The 27705-nt window shown below is 44.8% G+C and overlaps 1 protein-coding gene across 2 annotated transcripts; it reads right to left on the bottom strand.

Annotated features, from left to right (window-relative positions):
* Positions 1-304: 304 nt before the first annotated feature.
* NAAA (N-acylethanolamine acid amidase) lies at positions 305-27440 on the bottom strand. Of its 2 annotated transcripts, XM_005555028.4 has the most exons (11): positions 27171-27440; positions 26393-26557; positions 22424-22550; positions 17194-17284; positions 12649-12725; positions 7888-8060; positions 7675-7737; positions 6533-6599; positions 5379-5407; positions 1526-1643; positions 305-1007 (listed from the first exon to the last, which is right to left on the bottom strand). In XM_005555028.4, exons 1-10 carry the CDS (start codon positions 27374-27376, stop codon positions 1562-1564), a joined length of 1080 nt encoding a protein of 359 aa, XP_005555085.4. In that variant the 5' UTR covers positions 27377-27440; the 3' UTR covers positions 305-1007; positions 1526-1561. The 2 variants fall into 2 exon arrangements, with proteins under 2 accessions (XP_005555085.4, XP_005555087.4); XM_005555030.4 differs by lacking the exons at positions 12649-12725; positions 17194-17284.
* Between the last annotated feature and the right edge of the window lie 265 nt (positions 27441-27705).

Raw genomic sequence — 27705 nt, 5'->3', positions numbered from 1 at the left:
GGTCCTCCTGTGACTGGTGTTTCTGTTTCCCGGGCACATCCTCAACCTTGGCAAAATAAATCTCTAATGGATTGAGTGCTGCCTCAGTCACAGTTTCATTTACACTTTCAACCTTTTCTGACTTCATCCTCTAGGGTACTTCTTTCATGCACATGTGAAAAATGAAACTCTACAAAGCAGCTGTTCATTCCCTTGAATCCTGACACTTAAATAACATCACAACTAAGAGAGCTGCTTTCTCAGGACAGCCGTTCAGAACCACAAGACTTCAGAGGTAAGAAAGCAGGGAGAACACAACGCTAAATTTCTTGGAAAATTTTTTTATTCTTCTTGCCAACATTTCTTTTGACATTTTATTACTTAATTATGTGATATTAAGAAACAATTTGGTTGCACATTATTTTCAAAAAGCAGTAAGAAAGTAGATGTTGAGAAAGAAGGAGGTCCATAGGTTTTTCAATAAAACATTAGAAACATTATAAAAAAATTATAAAAAACTTGTTGTTTTTTTTTTCATTTCCAACATGATCAAAGATCAGACTAACACATTTTCAAACAGGCTTGGGTCGAAACAGAGCTCTCCATTTCTTTCAGATGAGCCTTTTTTTAGGCTCTTTCAGAAGCATTTCACAATGAACAGAGGTCTTGCCAGCTCATTTCATTAGTGGAGAAGCAAAGGTATGATGGCAGAATTATGAGAAGATGGAAATAAGGTCTGAGGATATGGCTTGAACTCTGAGACCAATTATCTTTGAGTTATTCAGGCCAGGATAGAAGCTTAGAGAGGATCGAGGCAAACCACGAAGGGAAGCAGGTGCAGGACAATGCCCATTACAGGCTTTTACAGGCTTTACCACAAACTCGAAATCGATCTTCTGGCCCCACTTCGCAAGGTTGAAAAGTTAAATGAGGAAGGAGCCTGCATTGTTCGTAACATAACACAATACTTTCACTTTCTCTGATTTTTTAAGGTACAGCTCTTCAAGAATTTCATTTTTAAAAATCATCTGTAAGGGAAGAAAACATGCATTTAATTCAAAGACTGATTTTTTTTTTTTTTTTTTTTTGAGATGGAGTCTTACTCTGTTTCCCAGGCTGGGTGGTGTGATCTCAGCTCACTGCAAACTCCACCTCCTGGGTTCAAGCAATTTTCCTGCCTTAGCGCCTGAGTAGCTGGGATTTTGGGTGCCTGCCACCACACCTGGCTAACAGTTTTTTGTAGTTTTAGTAGAGATGGGGTTTCACCATGTTGACCAGGCTGGTCTTGAACTCCTGACCCCAAGTGATCCACCTGCCTCTGCCTCCCAAAGTGCTGAGATTACAGGCATGAGCCGAAGATTGGTTTTCATACAAACGATTCCAAATAAAATATCTAATGATGACAATCTGACACAAATGACAATGCCAGACGCTTGTCAGAAAATATTATATATGTATACATTTTAAGGCTGTTACCATCCTCTATGAGAAATACCAGCACACACCCACCTCCCCACATCTCCCCAAAACAACAGTAACAACAAACCTTTCACAGCACGGGTGAACTCGCTCTTCTGCTGACTTACTTTCGACTTGGGTTTCTGATCCTACTTATGTACTTGTCCGGGCTACTGGCGCTCATTACCGTAGTATAAATTGTGAGGCTGAAAATAATGAGAGGAAATTTTATGTACACATCATTTTCTCTAATATGCCAGAGACGGAAGAAAATGACCAAGTGCTTCCCTAACACCTGGGATCTGGGACAAGGCCCTTTATGCCAGAATATTTTAATTCTATGAATCAAGAGGTCAAAGTGCTCTTTCCTCCTATTTTGACAACACTGTGGAAGGCCAAGTTGGAACTTAAAACTCTCAGACTTAATTAGCCGCGTGTGGTGGTGCCTGAAATCCCAGTTACTAAGGAGGCTGAGGCAGGAGAATTGCTTGAACTTGGGAGGCGGAGGTTGCACTGAGCCGAGATTGTGCCACTGCACTCCAGCCTGGGCAACAGAGTGAGACTGTGTCTCATAAAAAATAAATAAATAAAATCTCAGACTCCTCAGAGCTCTACCCCAAGGCAGTGGGGGAGACCAAGCCTGGGCCCTCACCCTGGCTCTGTCCTACCCCCAAGGGCCTTACTTGTATACATGTGACATCACCGCCTTCACATTCCCCAGCAAGCACCTACCCCTGTGCTCTCCCTCAGTGGCCGTGCACCACCATCAGGAGAATACCACCCAGGGAAGAGGAAAACACAAACCCTGGAAGTGGAGGTGGGGTTGTTCAGGCTGAGAATTACAGGGTCCTGGGTACTTGGGCAGACTCTAGGTGGGCAAATGCCCTTGGTCCAGCAGATTCCTTACACCATGATTTGGGGGGTGGTATCACAACTAGAGGAATTCCAGAGGAGGGCCTCTAAAGCTCCAGGATCAAGGCACCTGCCCCACCCCTCCACCTTGCCCAGATCTAAGGATGAAAAGTATAGTGTCATTGATTCCACATTCCGTATAGGAAGAGACCTAAACAACTTGAGCACATGTGCCCACATGCACACACACTTGTCTTGGAATCCAACTGAGGTGCATGTGCAAAATATCGGAGCTGGGTTGTTCAGAAACAGGCAGAATTAGTAGCACTGGGTCCACAGCTAAATCATACACTCAGTTAAAGATAGGACTATAAGCAAGTGCAGAGCTCGTCCAAGGGTAATGGAGGTTCCCTGAACAGGACCTTAGTTGCTCGTTTACTTTAGTCATGGTTCTATTCTCCGTCACTGTTTTAGTATTTTCTCTGCTGATGAGCCACAGCAGAGGATGGAGTTGTATTGCAGGTGGGTGTAATTCTGCAGCACAGCACAAGGGAGCAGCATAGAGCTAACTGCCTTTGTTCAGACTACTTTTTTGTTGTTTTTCTGTTTTCTTTTTCTTACAGTTACACTTATTTCTATTAACGTCACACAACTGAACAGCCTCGGTTGAGGTTAATCATTACATATAAAGGGCCTGAGAGTCAGAAGTCTGTGTTAATTCTGGCTCCATGGTGATTGTTACTTAAATGCAGTTTCTCTTGAGTTTTCAAGTATACAACAGAGAAAAACACTACTTGGAGAACTGTGTATAATTTCTAACAATTGTATTTTGACCAAACCATTTCAGAAACCATTTCAACATTCACAGCTGTTAAATCAATAATCCTGCTTCTGGGAATTCAGTCAAGGGAAATAATCTGAAAGTAAGCAGGGGAGAGGCACACGAATATGTTTATTTCAGAGTTTTAATAAAGGAAGATATAACAACTGGAGAATGCTTAACTCAATTATAATACAGACAATTGGCCACTGCCACCATGTAAAATTACAAGGGCTGTTCAAAGCAGATAAAATGCTTCGTTTTATTAAAATAAATTTAACTATTTATTATAATGCTAATTTTTAAAAGATATATTCATCACTTCTTTTTTTTTTTTTTTTTTTAGATGGAGTGTCCCTCTGTCGCCCAGGCTGGAGTGCCATTTTGGCTCACTGCAACCTCGGTCTCCTGGATTCAAGTGATTCTCCTGCCTCAGCCTCCCGAGTAGCTGGGCTTACAGGCATGCACCACGATGCCCAGCTAATTTTTGTATTTTTAGTAGAGACTAGGTTTCATCATGTTGGCCAGGCTGGTCTCGAACTCCTGACCTCAAGTGATCCACCTGCCTTGGCTCCCAAATTGCTAGGATTACAGGTGTGAGGCATTGCGCCCAGACAGATCTATTCATCACTTCCATAATTACCTAAAAAAACTGTAAGAACACAAAAATATTTTATTAACCCCTATTTAAAAAATGACTATTAAAAGGGCAAAACTGTGCCCTGCTATGATGGGTACAGTCAGTAGTGCATTGGACCTGGCTCCTACAGGCTGCTGAGGGCCAATTCTTAAATATGCAGGAAGTGTATGAGCCAACCGTAAGCTTGAAACCAGCCATGTGGGAGTATTCACACCATGGAAGTCAACAAATGCTACAAATTTGGGAATTTTTTTGTTTGTTCCTTCCCACACAAAGAGCTGGCTTACTAGCAGACCACTGGGTATGCTTTGTTACCCAAATAGCTCACTTGTTTGAGTAGCAGAATACTAATTCATTTTCTTTTCTTTTTTTTTTTTGAGACAGAGTCTCGCTCTGTTGCCTAGGCTAGAGTGCCGTGGCATGATCTCAGCTCACTTGCAGCCTCGACCTCCCAGGTTCAAGTGATTCTCCAGATGCTGCCTCCCAAGTACCTGTGATTACAGGCGTGCACCGTCATGCCTGGCTGATTTTTGTATTTTTCGTAGAGACAGGGTTTCATTATGTTGGCCAGGCTGGTCTCGAACTCCTGACCTCAAGTGATCCACCCGCCTCGGCCTCCCAAAGTGCTGGGATCACAGGTGTGAGCCACCACGCCTGGCCTGCTTTCACTTAAAAAAAAAAAAATAGTATGTGGATAAAAATCCTAGACTATAGACTAGAGAAACCATTGCTCACAGAATGCTGCTATCAAGGGTACAGGCTAAAAAAGAACATTAACTTAGTGAATTGTCAGTGGAACAAGGAACAGCATCGGAGATAGTGGAAATTCCTCGGGAAGATAAAAGAAAACCAAAAGTATTCAGAGTTTATTTCTAAGGAGCTCCTAATGGGTGAAGGCTGTCCACAGCTACCTGACTGAGTTAGGAGGAACACCTCACTGCCAGCATATTTCAAATGTAGGAGTCAAGAGGTCAGCCAGTCAAAGTGTTTTTCCTCCTAGTTTGACAACACTATGGCAGGCCAAGTGTGAATTTAAAATTCCCAGAGCTGGCCGGGCATGGTGGCTCATGCCTGTAATCCCAGCACTTTGGGAGGCCGAGGCAGGCAGATAATGAGGTCAGGAGATTGAGACCATCCTGGCTAACACGGTGAAACCCTGTCTCTACTAAAAAAATACAAAAAATTAGCCGGGCGTGGTGGCGGGCATCTGCACTCCCAGCTACTCGGGAGGCCGAGGCAGGAGAATGGTGTGAACCCAGGAGGCAGAGCTTGTAGTGAGCTGAGATTGAGCCACTGCGCTCCAGCCTGGGGGACACAGGAGACTAAAAAAAAAAAAAAAAAAAAAAAAAATTCCCAGAGCCTCCTTCAGGGTAACTCTATTCTCTTTACCTTTGGATTGCTTCATGGACTTCTCACCTGATACATATTTGTTGATCACCCCCCACCCCCACCCCACCCATAGTAGTCCCATGAGAGCAGAGACTTTGTTTTGCTCGCTGCTGTACCCACAGGAGCGCCCCCACAGCCTGGTGACAGGAGCCCTCAGATCCTTGCTGAGCCAAAGAGTGCGTGAGTGAGTTCACTGTTCTGGAGTGATGTGTGAACAGACATGTTTAACAAGTCACTTACTTGTTATAAACTGGAACCACCGACAAAACCTGCATAGGAAAAGGTCATATTATAGAGAAGATTACATGGTAGAAGAAATACACAAAGAATATCTACGGAGGGCCAGGTGCAGTGGCTCAGGCCTGTAATCCCAGCACTTTGGGAAGCTGATGTGGGAGGACTGTTCAAGCCCAGGAGTTCAAGACCAGCCGGGGCAACATAGAGAGACCCTGTCTCTACTAAAAAAGAAAAAAAAAGATGTCTGTAGAAAGAACATAACCACTCTTTAGTGTATCTTGAGGTGATAGTTATAGACTATTTTTTTGAGACAGAGTCTTGCTGTTTCACCCAGGCTAGAGTGCAGTGGCATGATCTTGGCTCATTGCAACCTCCACCTCCGGGTTCAACCGATTCTCCTGCCTCAGCCTTCTGAGTAGCTGGGATTACAGGCACACACTACCATGCCTGGCTAATTTCTACATTTTTAGTAGAGACAGGGTTTCACCATGTTGGCCAGGCTGGTCTCCAAGTCCTGACCTCAAGTGATCCTCCTGTCTTGACCTCCCAAACTGCTGGGATTATAGGTGTGAGCCACTGCACCCGGCCTGACTTTTTAATTCTTTCTCTTTTTTTCTTTTAAACAATGAACATATATTACAACTATGCCTTTTTCTTTTTAACATAAAGAAAAACTTTGGTGAAGATGGACATTTTAACTTATATAGAAGCAAGTTCAGAAAATGGCATATAACTTTTTTTTTTGGAGACGGAGTCTTGCTCTGTCACCCAGGCTGGAGTGCAGTGGCGCGATCTCGGCTCACTGCAAGCTCTGCCTCCCAAGTTCACACCATTCTCCTGCCACAGCCTCCTGAGTAGCTGGGACCACAGGTGCCTGCCACCACACCTGGCTAATTTTTTGTATTTTTAGTAGAGATGGGGTTTTACCGTGTTAGCCAGGATGGTCTCGATCTCCTGACCTCGTGATCTGCCCGCCTTGGCCTCCCAAAGTGCTGGGATTACAGGCGAGAGCCACCACTTTTAATAAATGATTTCAACCAAATAAAATTTTTACCCTAACATTTTCACCTACCAGAGGATTTCACGGAGCTTTTCATATTCACTATTAACAAAACACCAAACATCCTGGGTAAGCGCGACACTGTGACACAAGTTACCTGGAAAAGTGCCTCCAGGCTGAGGTTTGCTTGTCCCGTAGCATTAAGGGCCTTGATGGCAGGTGTTCTGTAAGGACAATGGTCGAAGGTCACTTGGCACTTCAACAAGCACTGAAGCCCATCAGCTGTCATTTTTATGAGGCACAATGCAAGCTCTAGTCTCATTATCTCCCTTTCTCCAAAACAGATTCTGGCCCCAAGCCTGTTTCCTGCTGAGGCCCAGTTCACCACGGTGGAATTCATCCAGCAGCTGGGACGGTTGGCACCATCTGCTCAAGAAAGCTGGGATGATGAAAATGTGTGGCTGCAGAACTGAACAGTGGCCAAACTTGTGGGGCAGTAAAGCCAAGGCAACCTATACAGCTACCTGCACTTTGGAACTGTGCTGACTTATAATTATAGAATGTTTACAACTTGAAGGGACAATAAAAACCCTTGACTGGTTTATTATTTAAATAAGGGAAATAATTTCCTTCTAAAAATATCTTGCCTAGAAGACCATGAACCTGGCCCTTTGCTTTCATTTTTTTTTTTTTTTTTTTTTTTTTTGAGACGGAGTCTTGCTCTGTAGCCCGGGCTGGAGTGCAGTGGCCGGATCTCAGCTCACTGCAAGCTCCGCCTCCCAGGTTTAGGCCATTCTCCTGCCTCAGCCTCCCGAGTAGCTGGGACTACAGGCGCCCGCCACCTCGCCTGGCTAGTTTTTTGTATTTTTAGTAGAGACGGGGTTTCACGGTGTTAGCCAGGATGGTCTCGATCTCCTGACCTCGTGATCCGCCCGTCTCGGCCTCCCAAAGTGCTGGGATTACAGGCTTGAGCCACCGCGCCCGGCCTTTGCTTTCATTTTACAGATGGGTAAACAGAGGCCCGAGAGCCACCCAGTGAGTCATTAGCAGAGCTGGTGGTGGGCTCTAGGGCTCCTGACCCTGAGACCCTCCCAACACCCGCCCAGCTGCTGAGAGGCTCTGCCCATTGCTTTCCTCCACACAACACTCCCTTCCCGGCCAAGACACTGGTGAAGGGGCCCAGGTACATTTTCTGGGAGAGGATGGCACCCGTAGGTCTTGCAGGTTCCTGTGACAGAATGGGCATATTCTCCTGACCACAAGAAAACACTGCAAACCAGAAAGCACGTAGCAGCCTACCTCCGGTCATCTCGCTTGGGTGCTGGCTTCCAGTGGTCGTAATTTGTCTCAACTCGGAACCACCTACAACAGAGCACATCATCTTGTCTTATCCACAACAATTTACGACATAGCAAAGGAGACATATGAACAAATTTTAAATACCCTTCATTCCACCAATTTGAAAACATGATTATTTGATACAGAATGACCAGAACTTTCGGTTCTACTTACGCTCCATTCAAAGGATCTAGAGGCCAAATGTCTGCTGGGCCATCTCTGTTCCTCGTGATGACCACCCCCTCCTGGGGGGACGTGCCACCAACAATGTAATAAACATCAGCAATGAGGGGAGTCTTGGCCAACTTGCCAACAGCTGCTTCGAAGTTTTCTGACTCATTCAGGGTCTGAACAAAAAGAAGAACTTGCATGAGCAACCTCACCTGCAGCTGGGTCCGCACCAGATGATGCAAAAATGATCCAAAGCACATTCTCCTGATATGCTGTGTCATGACTATCACCTTGATCTGCTCTGACCTTATCCTCTTGTCATCAGAGCTCCTAAGATGGAAGAAATGTCAGCTTCAAAGGGGGTGCCAGGAGCAGCAGGAATTTCTGACAGGAGGAGAGAACTATTGACAAGTCCTAGGCCTGGCTCAGCAAACACGGGCTGTGTGCTCTCCAGGCAGATCGCCCTCACAAAGGACTCCTCACACTTCTTCATTCATTTATTATTTCAACAGAGTTTTCTTGAATACCTACTCTGTGCCAGGCACTGTGCTGGTGTGGGGATAGAGCAGTGAATGAGTCCACAGGTCCTATTCTCCCTAAACCTCTGAGGAAGACAGAAAAGTCAACAGCCAGTGGTGACAGTGTAATGAGTGTTCACATAGGAGAAGATGCTATGGATGTCACTGTAGGGGACCCATCCTCACCAAAGGCAGTGGAAGAAGTACTGCAGGGAAGCATCACATGAATTGAAGCCAAAGAGACAAACACAAGTGAGTGGTGAAAGTGGTGGTTGCAGGGTGAGGAGTGGCAGTGGGGAGGAGGGTTCTAGTTCGATGGACTAGACTGGCAAAGGCTTGGGGATGAAAGAGCATGCGCTACATTAGGGCCCTGAGCTTAATAGGTGTTCAGACACCCCGAGGGCCTAGGAAGACTTCCAAAGGCCTGTGGCAAGGATACTTAAGGGGATCACTCCCCAAATCTTCAGATTCCATATGGGCTCCTTCCCAGAGCTGATCTGCTCAAGAATATCCTTCGGTGGAGGGCCTGCTCTTTCTGTCTCCACCTTCACAACCATTCTGCTGCCATGTTTTAAAGGAAGTACATTGTATGCTCACCCATCCTGGATATTGCCAGGGCACATTGTCAAGGGTGGAGGTGGTGATAGAGTCAAACAAAAGAACAATTCAAGATATTGGTGTCTGCAAACGCTCCATCATTCAGTACCATAAACCCTAACAGCAATAAGTATAAGGCAAGAAAACTCTACAAAACCCATGGCAGGGCTTTGTAGAGTTTTATTGCCTTATACTTAGCTACTCAGGGAGCTGAGGTGGGAGAATTGCTTGAACCCAGGAAGTGAAGGTTGCAGCGAGCCGAGATTGCGCCGCTGCACTCCAGCCTGGGCGACAGAGTGAGACCCTGTCTCAAAAAAAAAAAAAAAAAAAAGAAAGAAATGATCTGTCCTAACTTGTTTGACTGTAGGTCATATGATCCCTTTCCAGAGAGGATCCTGCCCTGTACCCAGAAGAAGGAAATGTATGGTCAGAGAGGCCAAGAAGAATCTAGACAGACAGGCCTAGCTGGGTTTCCCCACTCCATTTATTAGCCCTGGATCTACCTTTTTGTCTAATCATATTTCTACATGGCATTCCATACTTTGTTAAACCTAAGCATAAAACTGGACAATGTCCCCTGTATCTCTGGGTCTTCATTCTGAAGACTCCTATGTCATGTACATGTTAAATAAATTTGTATGCCTTTTCTCCAATTAATCTGCCTTTTGTGAGTTGACTTTTCAGTGAACCTTCAGAGGGCAAAGAGGAAATTTTCCCCAGGCCTTTGCAGAGGTAATAGGAGTGATGAAATATTAGTTTGCTTATGTTGCCTAAAGCATCCCCCAACTACCATAAAATTCATTGCCTCTAACCTGTGACAACAAAGCAAAAGAACATCATAAAAAATAATGAAGGCAGTGGTGACTTATTTTACCCAGGTGACAAAGTCAGGGAGTGCAAATGCCTCATCCATCTCAGGAAATGGAGGAAATGGGCAGTGACTGCTAATAGACAGGGGGGTTCTTTCTTCTTTCTTTCCTTTTTTTTTTTTTTTTTTTTTTAGTCTAGGTCCCAGAGGTTTCTTTTGTTATTTTATTTATTTACTTCTTTTCAGACATGGGGTCTCAATATGTTGTCTGTTGGACCTGAACTCCTGGGCAGAAGGGATCCTCCCGCCTCAGCCTCCTGAGTGTCTGGGACTGCAGGCGAGCACCATCACACCCAGCAGATTCGTCCTTACCAGAGAACACGGCAACCTCAGCATAACGATTTTTTTCTGTTTCCTTACCAAGAACTTTTACGTTTTTGATACAGGAGATAGAAATAAATTATTTAGGTAGATAGGGTAAAAGAGTCCTTGGCAAGGCTTCCTTTCTAACAAAAAGTAGCCCAAGAAGTTCTTTTTTTCTAACAAAGAGCAGCCTGAAAAGTGGAGCTGCAAACATAGACATAAGCAAGCTGGAAGCTTGCACAGGTGGATGCCGGCAGCTGTGCCAACAGAAAAGGGCTACCTGGGGGCCAGGCATGTTCAACATGGAGGCTCCATCTTCCCTGCTTTTTTCTTTTTCTTTTTTTTGAGACAGAGTCTTGCTGTGTTGCCCAGGCTGGAGTGCAGTGGTGCGATCTCGGCTCACTGCAACCTCTGCCTCCTGAATTCAAGTGATTCTCCTGCCTCAGCCACCCAAGGGGCTGGGATTACAGGCACCCGCCACTACACCCGGCTAATTTTTGTATTTTTAGTAGAGACGGGGTTTCACCAACTCCTGACCTCAGGTGATCCACCCGCCTCGGCCTCTTAAAGTGCTGGGATTATGGGTGTGAGCCACCGCACCCGGCCCATCTTCCCTTTTCTTTGTCACCATGTGTACAGTAAGGAAGCAGGCAACATGGCACCAGCCAGGTAGAGAATCCATCTGCATAATAAAAGATTAGGGTGGGGGCAGACAGCTTTTCGTGCCCTATGCAAATGGCACATCTGGTCCAACCAATCTTTCCTGCCCTATGTAAATCAGACACTGCCTCCTCAAGCTCATCCATAAAACCTCCTGCATTTCCCCGTGGAAGCGGCAACTCATTTTTTTGGGACCTCTCTTGCTACAGAGAGCTCTTCTCTTTCTTTCGCCTATTAAACTTCCACTCTTAACCTCACTCTGGTGTGTCCGCATTCTAGTTTTCTGTGGCCCTGAGACAACAAATCTCAGGTATCACCCCGGACAAAGATGCCATTTCATTTTCACTTAAAGGAAGTACCTTACAGCTTCTTTTTGTCATACCCAAGTTGCCGGCATCTCTATTCTTGCACTTTGTGGCAAATTATGCAGTACGATAAGGGTTCCTTAAACACAAGCACTGAGATGCGGTGACAGTCTGATAGTTGAGACAGTTACTAGGTGACTGATTTCATCCCACTATTCAGAATATTGTGCAATTTAAAAACGATGAATTATTTCTGGAATTTTCCATTTCATATTTCTGGACCACAGTTGACTGTGGGTAACAGAAACCAAGAATAAGGGGAGAGTACTGTAGATGTGGCCTGGAACCCAGCACATTTTAATAGGTTCTTGTAGAGCAGATGTTCCTTTTATTGTGTGCACAGCTACCTTCTAATGCATTTGCTTTGCTAGTTTGGATATTTGCAAATGGAGATTTTAAAAGGAAAGTACATCTGTCTCTGTAGAAGAGCAAAATATTATCTCCTATCTCAATCAGCTATTGTGGAAAACTCTGGCCTATGACAAAGATTCTCTCCTTGACCAAACTCTAGCCAGGCTCCTCTGAGTCCTCTTCTCTATTACACCTTGACCCTGGCTTATAAAGACTCGAACAAATACTAATAGTTTCTAACAGCTCAAGGCCACGTCTCTCAGATGACAGCCCTCTTAAAGTGCCTGTCTGAGAAAACTTCAGGCTATCAAAAGAATTTGACATTTGTTCCAGCCAACACCTGAAGGTAGGGCCCCTGTCTCCCTGGCTCTGTGGGAGGGTAGGAGCAAAACTTCTTTTCCTTTTTTTTTTTTTGAGACGGAGTTTTGCTCTTATTGACCAGGCTGGAGTGCAGTGGCGCGATCTCGGCTCACTGCAAGCTCCACCTCCCAGGTTCATGCCATTCTCCTGCCTCAGCCTCCCGAGTAGCTGGGACTACAGGCGCCCTCCACCACGCCTGGCTAATTTTTTGTATTTTAAGTAGAGACAGGGTTTCACTGTGTTAGCCAGGATGGTCTCGATCTTCTCACCTCAAGATCTGCCCGCCTCGGCCTCCCAAAGTGCTGGGATTACAGGTGCGAGCCACCGTGCCCGGCCTGGAGCGTAACTTCTAAGTTCTAGTTAGCAAACTCAAATTGGTTTCACATGAACCAACCCCTCCTTTCCACTTTTCACTTTTCTGATTCTCCTAAGCTCCTGTTCCCTCACCTCCTTTTAAAATACCCATCACCTCTGCACAAACCAAAGTTGAACTCAGTTCACACTGGACTCTTCCTTACTGCAATAGCTTATACTGATTACAATCTGTCCTTACCACTTTAACTAGTGTCTGGCTTTATCTTTGGCATTTATCAAAAAGGTTTATATGCACTTTGCAAACATTTAGTTAGATGCTTCTTCTTTTAAGGAGTTCCTTACATTAAAAGCAACATTGTTAAATGACACAGAACGGTTTAGAAGGTGGAAGTGGAGTTAAGGAGGGCTACACATTAAATATACTCACAGCGCGGATCAGCCAGCTGACCGGAATGTGTCTCTGAAACAGGGCAGCGATAGCATTCTCCCACCACCAGCCTTTATCTGCCAAGTTGAGTATATATGTTATATATGTGTGTGTGTGTATATATACACACATGCAACAGATATGTCATTTTAGCAAGGGAATATAGAGAGATATTGACTCAAGTTTTGAAAGCAGAATCTTTTGTACCAGGATACAATGGTAATTATGTTAAAGGAAATAATTCTACTAATTATACCAGACAAAATAAAATTACGTAGCTGTCAAGGGTAGTGTCTTAATAAATATTAGGAAGAACATAGAGAACTTGAATCTTCCACACCTGTGATTTGTGCTCACATTTAAAAAAAATACAAATTTGCAATCATTTCCCAAAATTACTTTTGGACAACTTTTAAAAGTCTGTTAGGGGATTCATTGCCAAACAAAAGTTTTCATTCAAAGATAAGTAATGGCAATACGAGAAAAAAATGGACAAATTGAATTTCACAAAAAATTTTTAAAATTCTGTGCATTAAAAGACAGTATCAGCCAGGCGTGGTGACTCATGCCTGTAATCCCAGCACTTTGGGAGGCCGAGGTGGGCGAATCTCCTGAGGTCAGGAGTTCAAGACCAGCCTCACCAACATGGTGATACCTTGTCTCTACTAAAAATACAAAAATTAGCCGAGCATGGTGGCAGGAGCCTGTAATCCCAGCTACTCGGGAGGCTGAGGCAGGAGAATTGCTTGAACCCGGGAGGCAGAGGTTGCAGTGAGCCAAGATCGGGCCACTGCACTCCAACCTGGGTGACAGAGGGAGGCTCTTGTCTCAAAAAAAAAAAAAAGACGGTATCAACAGAGTAAAAGGCAATTCACAGATTGAGAGAAAATATTTGCAACAATAAGGGATTAATATCCAGAGTATTTAGAGAACTCCTAAAACTCAACAAAACAAACATTCCAATTAAAAAATGGGCAAAGGACCAGATGTGTTGGCTCACGCCTATAATCCCAACACTTTGGGAGGACCAGGTGGGAGAAGTGCTTGAGCCTGGGAGTTTTAGACCAGCCTGGGGAAAATAATGAAACCCATCTCTACAAAAAATTTAAAAATTGCCAGGCATGGTGGCACATGCCTGTAGTCCCAGCTTCTGGGGAGGCTGAGGCAGGAGGATTGCTTGAGCGCTGTTGGTCAAGGCTGCAGTGAGCTGTGATTGAGTCACTGCACTTCAGCCTGAGTGACAGAGTGAGACTGTCTCAAAACCAAAAAATATGGGCAAAGGACTTGAATAGACATTTCTCCAAAGAAGATATACAAATGGCCAGTAAGCACGTGAAAAGATATTCCGTATCATTAATCATTAGAGAAATGCAATGAAAACTACAATGAGATGCCACCTCACACCCATTAAGAAGGCTACTATTGGCCAGGTATAGTGGCTTATGCCTGTAATCCCAGCACTTTGGGAGACCAAGGTGGGCAGATCACTTGTGCCCAGGAGTTTTAGACCAGCCTGGGCAACATGGCAAAACCCTACCTCTACAAAAATTATAAAAATTAGCCAGGCATGATGCCACATGCCTGTAGTCCCAGCTACTCAGAAGGCTGAGGTGGGAGGATAACTTGAGCCTAGGAGATTGAGATCAGTCATCCGAGATCCCACCACTGTACTCCAGCCTGGGTAATAGAGTGAGACTCTGTCTTAAGAAAACAAAGAAAAAGAAAAAAAACAAAAACAAAAACAGGCCTTGTGCAGTGGCTCATTCCTGTAATCCCAGCACTTTGAGAAGCCGAGGCAGGAGGACTGCATGAGCTCAGGAGTTTGAGACCAGCCTGGGTAATATAGTGTGACTTTGTTTCTACTAAAAAAAAAAAATTTTTTTTTTTAAATTTTTTAACGACCCCCCCGCCAAAAAATAGCTAGAATTTGACTGTTTCTAGTGTAAAGAAAAGACAAATATTTAAAGTAACACATATCACAATCAGATCATGCATACATGATCGTGCGTTTATGAATGTGTGATTTGAGACAGTGAGACTCTGTCTCAAACCAAACAAACAAATAAACAAAAAACTGGGCAAAGTACTTGAATAGACATTTCTCCAAAGAAGATATAGACATGGCCAGAAAGCACATGAAGATATTCTATATCATTAATCATTAAGAGAAATAAAAATGTGATTTGCATTTCTCTGTGATATGAATTTAACACATTATCACATGTGCTCCCAAAATACGCACATGTAATGTGTATCAATAACAAAATTAATTTTTTAAAAACCCACTCTAGCAATTTTGAAATATGTAATACATGATTGTTTTTTTTTTTTTTTTTTTTTTTTTTTTTTTTGAGACGGAGTCTCACGCTGTTGCCCAGGCTGGAGTGTAGTGGCGCAATCTCGGCTCACTGCAAGCTCCGCCTCCCGGGTTCCCGCCATTCTCCTGCCTCAGCCTCCTGAGTAGCTGGGACTACAGGCGCCCGCCACCGCGCCCGGCTAATTTTTTGTATTTTTAGTAGAGACGGGGTTTCACTGTGGTCTCGATCTCCTGACCTTGTGATCCGCCCGCCTCGGCCTCCCAAAGTGCTGGGATTACAGGCTTGAGCCACCGCGCCCGGCCAATAATACATGATTGTTAACTGTAGTCACCTTGCTGTGTGGATCACCAGAACTTATTCCTCCTGTCTAACTGAAACTTTGTACCCTTTGACCATTTCCCTTTTTCCCCAGTGCATAGCAACTACCATTCTACTCTCTGCTTCTATGAGTTCAAACTTGGAGATTCCACATATAAGTGAAATCATGCGATATCTGTCACAATAGGTTTTACGCAGGGGAACAACCTGACCATTCTAGTTGCTGGGTAGGGAAAGAATTATAGGAAGGTAAAAATAGTAGCAAGGAGATCGGGTGGGTTGATCAGGCAGTACAGGTGTGACAGGGGCTAGCTCAACAGTGGAGGCAGAGAGAATGGACAGGTATAGTCTAGTTCTGCTGTCAGAGCTGATAAGACTTAGGGAGTGAGAAAATGTGGAAGAAATACATTAGGATAAATAACTGTTTACTGTGGACACTGATATATACTCAATCATCATCTTCCCGGTAAAGCAGAGAAGAATAAACAACCACACTGGCTGGGAGCTGTGGTTCACACCTGTAATCCCAGCACTTTGGGAGGCCAAGATGGGTGGATCACCTGAGGTTCGGAGTTTGAGATCAGCCTGGCCAACATGGTGAAAACCCATCTCTACCAAAAATACAAAAATTAGCTGGGCATGGTGGCACGTCTTATAATCCTAGCTACTCAGGAAGCTGAGGCACAAGAATCGCTTGAGCCCGGAAGGCAGAGGTTGCAGTGAGCCAAGATCGCCCACTGCACTCTAGCCTGGGCGACAGGGCAAGACTGTCTCAAAAACAAAAACAAAAACCAAACCAAACCAAACCAGACAAAAACCCAAAAAAACAACACCATGAAGTCAATCAGGGTTCATCAGAGGAGCAACACTAAACTTTAAGATACTCCTTGTATATATCCTTCTCCTTGATTCAGCTGCACACTGAGGACAGACACAGGGCTCACTTATCTCTAGGTTTCCCACATACTGTGGAACTAAATGGTGTTCCCCTGAGATCTGGGGCATGGCAGTGGGAATGTCAATGAACAGAGCAATTGGGTCAGGACTCAGGAGAGCAATCTGAGAACTTCCTCTCCCAACACTAGCTGTCATTTCATCTCACAGCCTATGTCCTTCTCTGCTTAACGAATGGAGTTAAAAATAACAGCCTTGCCTAACAGGACTGTTGTGAGGGTCTAAGAAGAAGACATGTGAAGATGTGCATGGTAAACCAGAAAGTGCTTTACAAATGTTGCTTGTATAACAGCATCATATATCCCCTAGATTATCACAGTAGTTTCCAAATGGTCTTCTGCTTCCATCTTAACCTAACACAATCCAATCTCTACAGAGCAGCAAAAGTACCAGTTAAAAATATAAATCACATCTGTTCACTCCCTGGCCTACAATCCCCCTACAGCTTCCATTATGCTTAAAATCCATACTCTTCACTGTGGCCCTGCACCATGCCCTCAGCCTCTTCTTCACTTCTAATGTCACTACCCACTTACTCCACGCTATAACCACACTGACTTTCTTCGGCTTCTGAAATCCACCAAGCTTATTATTACTACCTACGGCCTTCGTCCTTGCGGTAAGTCCACCAGAAATGGTCTTCCCCTGGCTTCTGTAGAACTAGCTCCTGGATCACATGGATCAGGCCTTCTCTGACCCTCTGACCTGTACTAACCACTCCACCTCCTCCTTCACTCTCTATCACAGCTTCCTATTTTGCTTTCTTTGCAACACTTATTGCTACCTGAAATCATCTTCATTGCTTCCACGCATACTGTCTATTTTCCCCCACTAGGATGGAAGTCCCTGCCACATAGTGGGTGTTCTGTATGTTCTGTTGGGCGAGTGAAGGAAGTGCTTGGATAGAACTGAACAATAATGTAGCTAAAATTACACAGGAGTTTGTTTTGATTACCTCGTTCATCACCAGAAACTGTAAACTTGTGTGGGCTCTGGCCGGTCCATAATCCTACATAGCCAATAAAAGTAGTTCCTGTGAATGCAATCTGAAATCAAGAGATACATGGATCATTCCACCATTCCAATCAAATACACTGAAATTATCTGTTTTGCCCCACAGTTTTCTGGATTTTTAAAAAATAATTCCAACAAAATAGAATAAAACTCTGAAATAGCCTTCTAAGACAGAGGTTCTTAACCTTAAGCAGGGGTGGGGGGCGTGGTTCATAGATTTTAGTAGATTTGTGACCTTGGATGGGAAAAAAAAAAGATGCATCTTTATCTTCACTAACCTCCAACTGAAATTTAATTCCTTCTGTAATGAACGCATGCAACAAATCACGCAATCATAGTGGTGCCTATAATTTTGTCACTAGTAGAAATCACAGGGTTTTTCACATACACAATGTTGGCTGCAGATATTTTGAAACACTGTCCATAATTTACTACTTTGAAATCATGGTAATTATTAGACCCACTGCTAAACCTTACTATTTAATGTGTTAAGAAAAAGTATAACATTGAAATGGCTGTTTTCAACACAACTGATTTTCTTTGTAATCACACACATTTACTATGTATTTATAAAACATTATTCACCAAAGGGGTGCACAAAGCAGGTTAAGAAGCCCCATCCTAGAAGTAGCAAGTGGAGTTTTACTTTAAAACTTGTTTTGGGCCGGGCGCGGTGGCTCAAGCCTGTAATCCCAGCACTTTGGGAGGCCGAGATGGGCGGATCACGAGGTCAGGAGATCGAGACCATCCTGGCTAACACAATGAAACCCCGTCTCCACTAAAAATACAAAAAAATTAGCCGGGCGTGGTGGCGGCGCCTGTAGTCCCAGCTACTCGGGAGGCTGAGGCAGGAGAATGGCGGGAACCCGGGAGGCGGAGCTTGCAGTGAGCTGAGATCGCGCCACTGCACTCCAGCCTGGGCGACAGAGCGAGACTCCGCCTCAAAAAAAAAAAAAAAAAAAAAAAAAAAAAACTTGTTTTGAAGCTGGGTGCAGCGGCTCACACCTGTAATCCCAGCACTTTTGGAGGCCGAGGTGGGTGGAACACCTGAGGTCGGGAGTTCAAGACCAGCCTGACCAACATGGAGAAACCCTGACCCTACTAAAAATACAAAATTAGCCGGGCGTGGTGGGGCATGCCTGCAATCCCAGCTACTAGAGTGGCTGAGGCAGGGGAATCGCTTGAACCTGGGAGATGGAGGTTGCAGTGAACCGAAATAGCGCCATCGCACTCCAGCCTGGGCAACAAGAGCAAAACTCTGTCTCAAAATAAAATAAAATAAAACTTGTTTTGATTTGATTATAAGAGATAAATATCACATATTTTATAAGCTCTGTGACGTTAGGAGAAACAAGTGGGACTGTTCACCAATAATAATCACGTTTGAATTTTAAATATTTAAAAATCCTTTTACATAGCTCTTTCATTTAATCCTCACAACTATCCCATTAATTATAGGCATCACCCCCACTTTAAATTAAGGTCACGAGCTCCAGTGATTGCAAGATACCACTATGTAACCTGCAGGAGAAAAATCAAACTCTATATGTCACCGAGGCTGGAGTGCAATGGTGCAATCACAATTCACTGCAGCCTCAACCTCCTGGGCTCAAGCGATCCTCCTACCTCAGTTTTCCAAGTAGCTGGGACCACAGGCGCATGCCACCAAACCTGACATATATATATACACACACACACACACACACACATATATACTTTTTTTTTTTTTTTGGTTTTCCTAGAAACAGGGTCTCCCTATGTGGCCCAGGCTGGTCTCAAACTCAGGGGCTCAAGCAATCCTTCTGTATTGGCTTCTCAAAGTGCTGGGATTACAGGTATGAGCCACCACAGCTAGCCATTATCAGTTATTTCTGATACCAAATTTTATTTTTCAAAGAAGTACTTTGGCCAGGTGTGGTGGCTCACGCCTGTAATCCCAGCACTTTGGGAGGCTGAGGCAGGCAGATCACTTGAGGCCAGGAATTTGAGACCAGCCTGGCCAACATGGCAAAACCCCATCTCTACCAAAAATACAAAAATTAGCTGGCTGTGGTGGTGTGCACCTGTGGTCCCAGCTACTCGGGAGGCTAAGTCAGGAGAATCGCTTGAACCCAGGAGGTAGAGGCTGCGAGCTGAGATGGCACCATTGCACTCCAGCTTGTGACAGAGCAAGATTCTGTCTCAAAAAAAAAAAAAAAAGTACTTAAAACAGTATCTGACTCATACTGTTTGATAAAAGTTAACTAATACTGTTATGTTTTAAGAAATAAATAGTCCTAGATTGATATTTTCCTTAGAAAAATTAGGTCAGTAATGTTTTTCATTTAATTATTTATTTTTACCTTATTTGCTTATAAAAATAATTTAAGGTGGCTGAATTACAAGGGAGAATGCAGTGGCCTTAGTTTTATAAATGACCTCAGCCCTCAGACTTACTGAGGGCCTCCATGAGTGCCTCATCTCCACGGATGGTGGTAAAGCAGAAATAAGTCTACCTTACTACTCAAGCCCTTACAAATGTAATTACGTGGAAAATAAAAAGTAATTATATGGCCACCTCATTTGCATGACACTGTGACCCTGAGGGTCACTCTTGAAGGGCTGAGAAAATTGAAGTTATGAGATCAAAAATCACATCATAGTTCTCAATTACCATACACAATGATAAATAATTTCGAGATATAATTTGTAAGATATTTTATCTTGCAGCTCTGAAAATCTGTCTTTACTTCTGTTTGTACTTCCCAATTGTTTCTGCCTAGTCAGTTGACATAAACAAACCCTTAGCAGGGAATTTTAAGTTATTTTAAGTTACAGCCTAATTGCCTGGTGCAGTGGCTCAAACCTGTAATCTCAGCATTTTGGGAGGCCAAGACGGGCGGATTATCTGAGCTCAGGAGTTCAAGACTAGCCAACATAGTGAAACCCCATCTCTACTAAAAATACAAAAATTAGCCGGGTGTGGTAGCACCCTCTGTAGTCCCAGCTATTTGGGAGGCTGAGGCAGGAGAATTGCTTGAACCCCGGAGGCAGAGGTTGCAGTGAGCCAAGATTGCGCCACTGCACTCCAGCCTGGGCGATAGAGTGAGACTCTGTCTCAAAAATAAAAACAGTAAAAATAATAATAATAATAACAATAATAATAATTTATAGTCTAATTAAGGCTGAGCTTTGACAATGAAAACTATCAGTAGGCCCAATGCCTGGGTTCTGGCCCTACCTCTGCCATGTCTCTGCCTTGTGATTTGGGGCAAGTCAGTCTCTACGAAGTTAGGCCCCCTCATCTAGAAAGTAAAGATAAAAATGTTGACTGATGCCTGCTTCGCAGGGCTGCTGGGGGGATCAAATGAGGTCCTGTGTATGACAATACTTTTGTTGTTGTTGTTGTTGTTGAGATGAGTCTCACTCTGTCACTGGGCTAGAGTGCAGTGGTGCGATCTCAGCTCACTGCAACCTCCGCCTCCCAGGTTCAAGCGATTCCCCTGCCTCAGCCTCCTAAGTAGCTGGGATTACAGGTACCCACCAAAATGCCCAGCTAATTTTTTTTTTTTGTAGTTTTAGTAGAGACAGGGTTTCACCACATTGGCCAGGCTGGTCTTGAACTCCTGACCTAGTGATTCGCCCGCCTTGGCCTCCCAAAGTGTTGGGATTACAGGCGTGAGCCACTGTGCCCGGCCAAAAATACTTCTAAGATTACAAACACTAGACAAGAATGAGAGATGAATTATTTTGTGGATAACCTGTTCTTAATTTCATAAAACAATTTCTTGGCCATGAGTCCTCCATAGAAAAGCAATACCCAAGAGTAAACTGTCTACATTCAGTAACAGTCACCTGAGTACTGACGGTAAAGCTACCTCTACAGAATATTTCTCTACAGATTATTTCATGGGAACTCCAGGAAAAACAAAAACAAAAGAAGAAACAACTATTAGAATGAGTTTCAGAACAGCTAAAATAATTTATTTTCATTGCATTTATTCCTTTATCTCTTTATAAGAGTATTAGCTCATTATAGAATAATGGAGAAAAAAACATGAATAAATAATAAATAAATAATAAATAATAAATATCCCATCATTCAGTAATAAAACAATATTTAGCAGATTTCCTTTGAGAATTTATTATGCATTTATAGTATCGTTACCACTTAAAATCATTTTCAAACTAATTCAGCTAGAAACCAAATTATTAATAGTGGTGAAGTAAAGAAATGGGACTGGAAAGGAGAAACTTTTACTTTAAATATTTCTGTACTGTTTGAATTTTTTATGAAAAAAAGTGTTTGTAAAAGCAGATGACTGAGTAGTTAGTAAATGAGTTTTTAGTATTTGTGAATCAACCCCTAAATGCAAAGAACAAAGGGAATACAGTCCTTGTCCTTACAGCCAAAATCTGGCTCTTGCACACTGTATTCTGTTTTACGGCAAAACATGCTTTGTGTACTCAATGAGCATTGATTAATTCTGTCTCTCTAAATGTTTACACAGTGACAACAATATACAGTAGATTATAGTTTTAAAGGGATCATGCTATAAACAAAAAATCAAAGTATAATTTTTTAAAGATCATACACAAGAAAGTGGTGTGGGTCAATCATACTTGCAGAATGAAGGACCATTTATTATTTGGCTACAACTTTACACAGACTACTTCATTTAACATTTATAACTATCTCAGTAAAGTAGTTACGCACCTCCATGAGTTGTAGTCGGCAAAATTAGGGAATGAGTAATTTCTCAGGTTCACAAAGGAAGTACAGTAATTGATAGAATCAACATTCAAACCTGGTACTGTCAGATCCCAAAGTTGAGTGTTCCTAGTTATTGCGCTACCCAGCCCCTCCATATTCCAGAAGCAGCCTGGGCATGGGAAAGCAGAGGAAAGAGCTGACTCTGCCTAAGTGGATGATTGATCACTCTCTAAAAGAGATTTCCCTATGGAAAACTAGGTGACCTCTTTAAGTAGACACTCAATAATAAATAATAAATGACCGTCCTTCCTATAAGCATAATTGATGTAAACCTCTCTTCTGCCTTTGTTTTTCCAGAGGTGTGATTTTTCTGTGTCTCATACTGATAACACACGTAAGTTAGCAGGCCATCCAAATGACTGCTAACTTGAGTTTGCAAATCTTTCTGATTTCTTATCTTATACAGTATGTACTATACCTGCCCATTCTTTAAGAATTGCACATCCACAGTCAACTTGCGTAAGACATTCCCAAAAGGATAATCCAGATTCCGACCATGGTAAATGTGGCCTCTGGAGTCTTGAGCCACAATACTGGTGCAGAATCTGAGAAAAGGGAAAAGTCCAACATGAATGAATAAGACAAATAAGAAAAAAAAGGAAAAGGAGTTTTTCATTTGTAAAACAAATCCTCAAAGTAAAACAGTTTTTCTTCCTTATGACTGACATATGTGCTATAATGCTTGTAAGAATATAGATTAACAATTCAAGATGAAAAACACAACTGGATACAACTTATCTGTGCTCATTCAGTGTTTCTCGGGTGTTTGCCCTTAGCACACATGCAGGGCATCATAAGCATAGTGAGTGAGAATTTCATCCTCAGTCTAAATCTGCAGTGAAACTAACCCATCCTGGGCTCAGGAGACCTGTGAACTCTGCTTTTTCCTCTGCTTGGCAGCATGTATTCTATTTAACACATGATTCAAAGCCAGCTCAAGCTCACCTCTCCACATATTAATTCCTCAGAGCAAATAAAGTAACACTAAACCATTGTTTCACAAATGTTTCATTTTGTCCCCTTGGGAAAATGGCTGGCTCTTAAGGGACTTGGCACTTTTCCTGTCTCCCAGCTCCTTGCACAGATATCATAATTTTTAAAAAGGGGGAATCTCTATGAACAGAAGTTCATAGAGAAAAAAAGAAGAGGAGGCTTGTTAAGTATCCATATTTTCTGAGAATACTTAACGGTACATGAAAAAATATTATGTATTTATAATAAATATTTATAAAATATTTATATACAGTGTGTCCAACACCAGGGGAAAAAATATGTATATCCACATGAACAAAACTGAGAGAAAATATCCTGGAGGGTTTTTCTGGTCATTTTTAAATAACAGGATGGTGGTTAGCTTTGTTTTTTTACTTTTCTACATTTACTGATTTTCTACAATGATTACATGTTACTTTTATAATTGGGGGGAAAAGTGTTACTTTTTGTTTGTTTGTTTAAAGGTGGAAACTTGGGCCAGGCACCAGAAGGGTGACTCAGGCCTGTAATCCCAGCACTTTGGGAGGCCAAGGTGGGTGGATTATGTGGTCACGAGTTTGAGACCAGCCTGGCCAACATAGTGAAATCCCGTCTCTACTAAAAATATAAAAATTAGCCGGGCATGGTGGCGCGTGCCTGTAGTCCCAGCTACTTGGGAGGCTGAGGGAGCAGAATCACTTGAACCCGGGAGGCAGAGGTTGTGGTGAGCCAAGATCGCGCCACTGCACTCCAGCCTGAGCAACAGAGTGAGACTCCATCTCAAAAATAAACAAAATAAAATAAAATAAAGATGGAACCTTGGTCAGTTTTAATTCCCTCCAAGGTTTCTGTTATTTATTTATTTATTTATTTTATTATTATTATTTTTTTGAGTCTCTGTCACCCAGGCTGGAATGCAGTGGTACAATCTCAGCTCACTGCAGCCTTGACTTCCCAGGCTCAAGTGATCCTCCCACTTCAGCTTCCTGCGTACTGGGACCACAGGTACAAGCCACCACATCTGGCTAATTTTGTGGTATTTTTTGTAGAGACAAGGTTTTACCATGTTGCCCAGGCTGGTATCAAACTCCTGGGCTCAACAGATCCTGGTATCGAACTCCTGGGCTCAAGAGATCCATCCACCTCACCCTCCCAAAATGCTGGGAATGCAGGCATGAGCCACTGTGCCCAGCCTCCCTCCAACGTTTCTGAGTTTAACTTCAAAGAGTTCAGGTCAGGGAGAGAACTGGTAAGACATGGGAAGTACTAAAGCAGAGTTTGTAGAATCTCCCTCAAAGGCGATTTTTCAAAATTGGCAAGATAACAATACTTTCGTATCAGGCCCAAATGTTGTGGTGTGATGTAGCAGTGCACAAGCACGGGAGACAAATGAGGAAACAGACTCTGCTTTGAGAGGCACTGCAGCGAACTGGAGATTCCCATGCTTCTAGCACTCACCAGCCACCTGACTTCCAGCAAGGTGGCCCCTCTGAGGCTTGGTTTCCACATCACAAAACAGATGATACCATCTTCCCCACGGGGCTGTGTTCATGAAGTACCTGGCACCCAGTAGGCTCAATAAAGGGTAGCTAGTATTATTCTAATTCAAGAAGGCTTACTTCCAACATGAGAAGAAAGCATTTCCTTTGTTAATGCTAGTGGAATTGAATGGTGCTTTCTATTAGGCAATTCTATAAATACCTTAGTATCAAATCCAAAAGTTAGAATGTTTTTACTGGAACTTTTGCTTTAATCTGTTTGAATATGGTGACTCCAACAGATGAGGGTAAAAATGATTCGTGATTTTTCATTGAGAAAGCCGTAAGTTAAAAATAGGAAAAAGTTGGAGGTAGGAGAGGGAGGTGGTAAAATTATAATAACTTAGTTCAACTGAAAGGCATGTTATTTAGCAGGCCTGTGTCTTTTCTGTGCCTGAAAGCATTTCCTGAAGAGGAAGGCAGTCCCAGTGCTTTTTAGCTTACTCTGCCTAGGTGTTCTGGGACAATGCCTGGGCCAGTAAAGTTTCATTATTCCAAGATCTTTTCTACCCCCATCATCTTTAGGCAGCAAGAAGCTCTAAGTATGTACAAGAGGTTACGAGATGAAGCTAGTCTGGTGGCAAAATAATAAGTATTAAAGGGAGAAACCAAGTCAAAACCTCCCTTTATTCCAGAACCTGTTGCTGAGCCCATAAACCTTTAGTGGTCCCCTGCACTTTGCCTGGGATCAACCACACACTCCATGTTGCTTTCACTTCTGGGTGCACTTTTTTCTTTTTGATACAGAATCCTGCTTTGTCACCCAGGCTGAAGTGCAATGGCGCTATCTCAGCTCACTGTAACCTCTGCCTCCTGGGTTCAAGTGATTCTCCTGCCTGAGCCTCCCGAGTAGCTGGGATTCCCAGGTGCCCGTCACCACGCTTGGGTAAGTTTTTTGTATTAATAGTAGAGACAAGGTTTCACCATGTTGGCCAAGCTGGTCTTGAACTCCTGACCTCAGGTGATTCACCTGCCTCAGCCTCCCAAAGTGCTGGGATTACAGGCGTGAGCCACCACGCCCAGCCTGGGTGCACATTTTATCATGCCCACTTCCTGGTCCAAACACTGGCTGGCCCTATTAGAGCAGTGTTCCCTGTCGCCCCAGCCCTGGTGGACACAGACACTTCAGCCATGACACACATGAAAGGAGAAATGCAGGGCGACAAATACAGGCAGAGATGAGCCACTGCCAGTATAGAGATGGAAGGCCACTGAGTTAACTAAAGGGTCCAGATAAGAGGAGGCTTAGTTTCAAAAACTTCCCGGAAAAGTACGTTTTGAGCAGAAGTTTTTTTTTTTTTTTTTTTTGAGACAGAGTCTCCCACTGTTGCCAGGGCTGGTGTGCAGTGGTGCGATCGCGGCTTGCTGCAACCTCTGCCTCCCGGATTCAAGTGATTTTCCTGCCTCAACCTCCTAAGTAGCTAGGATTACAGGCGCCCGCCACCACGCCTGGCTAATTTTTTGTGTTTTTCGTAGACGGGGTTTTACTATGTTGGCCAGGCTGGTCTTGAACTCCTAACCTCGTGATCTGCCCACCTTGGCCTCCCAAAGTGCTGGGATTACACGCGTGAGCCACCTCGCCTGGCCTTTGAGCAGAATTTTAAAAGTAGGATGCTACCTGGATTGGGAGAGAGAAAACCCCGGGCTACTGGTAGAGGGAAAGTTCAATGCTGACTCGGAGAAGTTGCTTTCCCTCTCGAAGCCTACGATCTGCAGCTCAGATTTACCCAGAGAGGCAACGCGGAAGCACTGTAAGTTTCTGGGCAAGCAGGCACCACCCTGTTTTTATCACACGGAAAACATGTTTCCTGCCGCTAGCCTGTGTCAGGAGGCCCCAGCAAGTCCCGCGTTACTCCGCACCGGCTTGGGGCACTCACGCGGAGGACTCGTAGGCCAGGTTGACCAGGAGGCAGTCCGCCAGGCTGACGTTCAGGAAGTCACACATGCCGCGGATCTCGCCGGTGAAGGGCTGGGGCAGGAAGCGCTCCAGCTCCAGGACCACTTTTCCGATCAACACGTGCACCCACTTGGGGACTCTATCCCTAGAAAAGAAGAGCACGAGGGCGTCTCACCCGCTCAGAGGTCGGCGGCGTGACTTCGTGTGCACTGCGAGCGGGGCTACATCCTTAGGGCGTGAACTGTCAGTGCCACGGCTACCCAGACAGTGGACCGCCCAGGCGCCGCGCCACTCAATCTGCAGCCTCCCGAGGGTGGGGGCGGGGGGGCGAGGAGGGGCAGAGGGTGGAAGCTGGGCGGGGGGCAGGGAGGGGAGGCGGCGGGGAAGAAAACTCGGAGATGGGGAGGGCGAGTGAGGCTGGTCCCAAAGGGCCAAGCTTGGAAGGCCCGTGAGGCCCGCAAGGAAGGCGCGGTTGCCCCTCTTCGGTAGCAATGCAGCCCGGGCGACAACTCGCGCCCCACGCTGACCCAGAATGGCTCAAGGACTGGCATGCCACGGGTGACACCGAACTTGAAAGCCAAACCTGCCGCGCTGGATTCTCCCCAACCCCGACACTGCTCAGGGCGGCAGCCAAAGCCAGTTCTCCAAGGGTGGCGGGGAGTAAAGCGTCCCGGTTTAAAGCACTCTGAGCAGCGCGCGTTTGACTCCGAACCGCACCGCCGGCGTACCCGCAGACCCTGTCCAGGGCCCCAGCTCACCCGATGACTTGCGCCATCGCTGCGCGTACCAAGTCCAAGTCGTAGTGCCGCAGCACCGGCAGCCAGCGCAGCTCCGGGGCCGCATCCAGGCTCACGTTGAAGCGCGGTGCTGCTGGGGGCGAGGCGGCGGACAGTCCGGCCTCGGCCAGCAGCAGCAGCAGCAGGGGCAGAAGCCCCGGGCGCGCCTCCGGGTCTACTGTCCGCATGGCTCCGGCTCCTGCGGCCGCAACTCGGAGAGCTGCAGCCGCTGTCGGAGCCCGGGTAAGCCGTGGAGGAGGAGGACCTGGGGCGGGGCCGCAATCGCTGGAGGTGGGGCCCGCGCACGACCCGCCCGCCCCTGTCACCGGCGAGCCGGAGAAGCGACACCTCCCGTCCCCGCAGCGCATCCACTGGCAGCGCATCCACTGGCCCGCCCCGACGCCGCGTGCTGGGATTACAGGCTTGATAGCCAAAGTGCTGGGATTACAGGCGTGATAGCCCAGCCTCTCCGTCAGGCCTCGACGTCCCCGACCGCGGGGCCGCTAAGGGCTGAGGC

The sequence above is a fragment of the Macaca fascicularis genome, chromosome 5 (assembly GCF_037993035.2).
Source record: "Macaca fascicularis isolate 582-1 chromosome 5, T2T-MFA8v1.1".
Lineage (NCBI taxonomy): Eukaryota > Metazoa > Chordata > Mammalia > Primates > Cercopithecidae > Macaca > Macaca fascicularis.
Note: the sequence above shows the minus strand (reverse complement) of the source record. Positions and strands in the feature narration are given on the sequence as shown.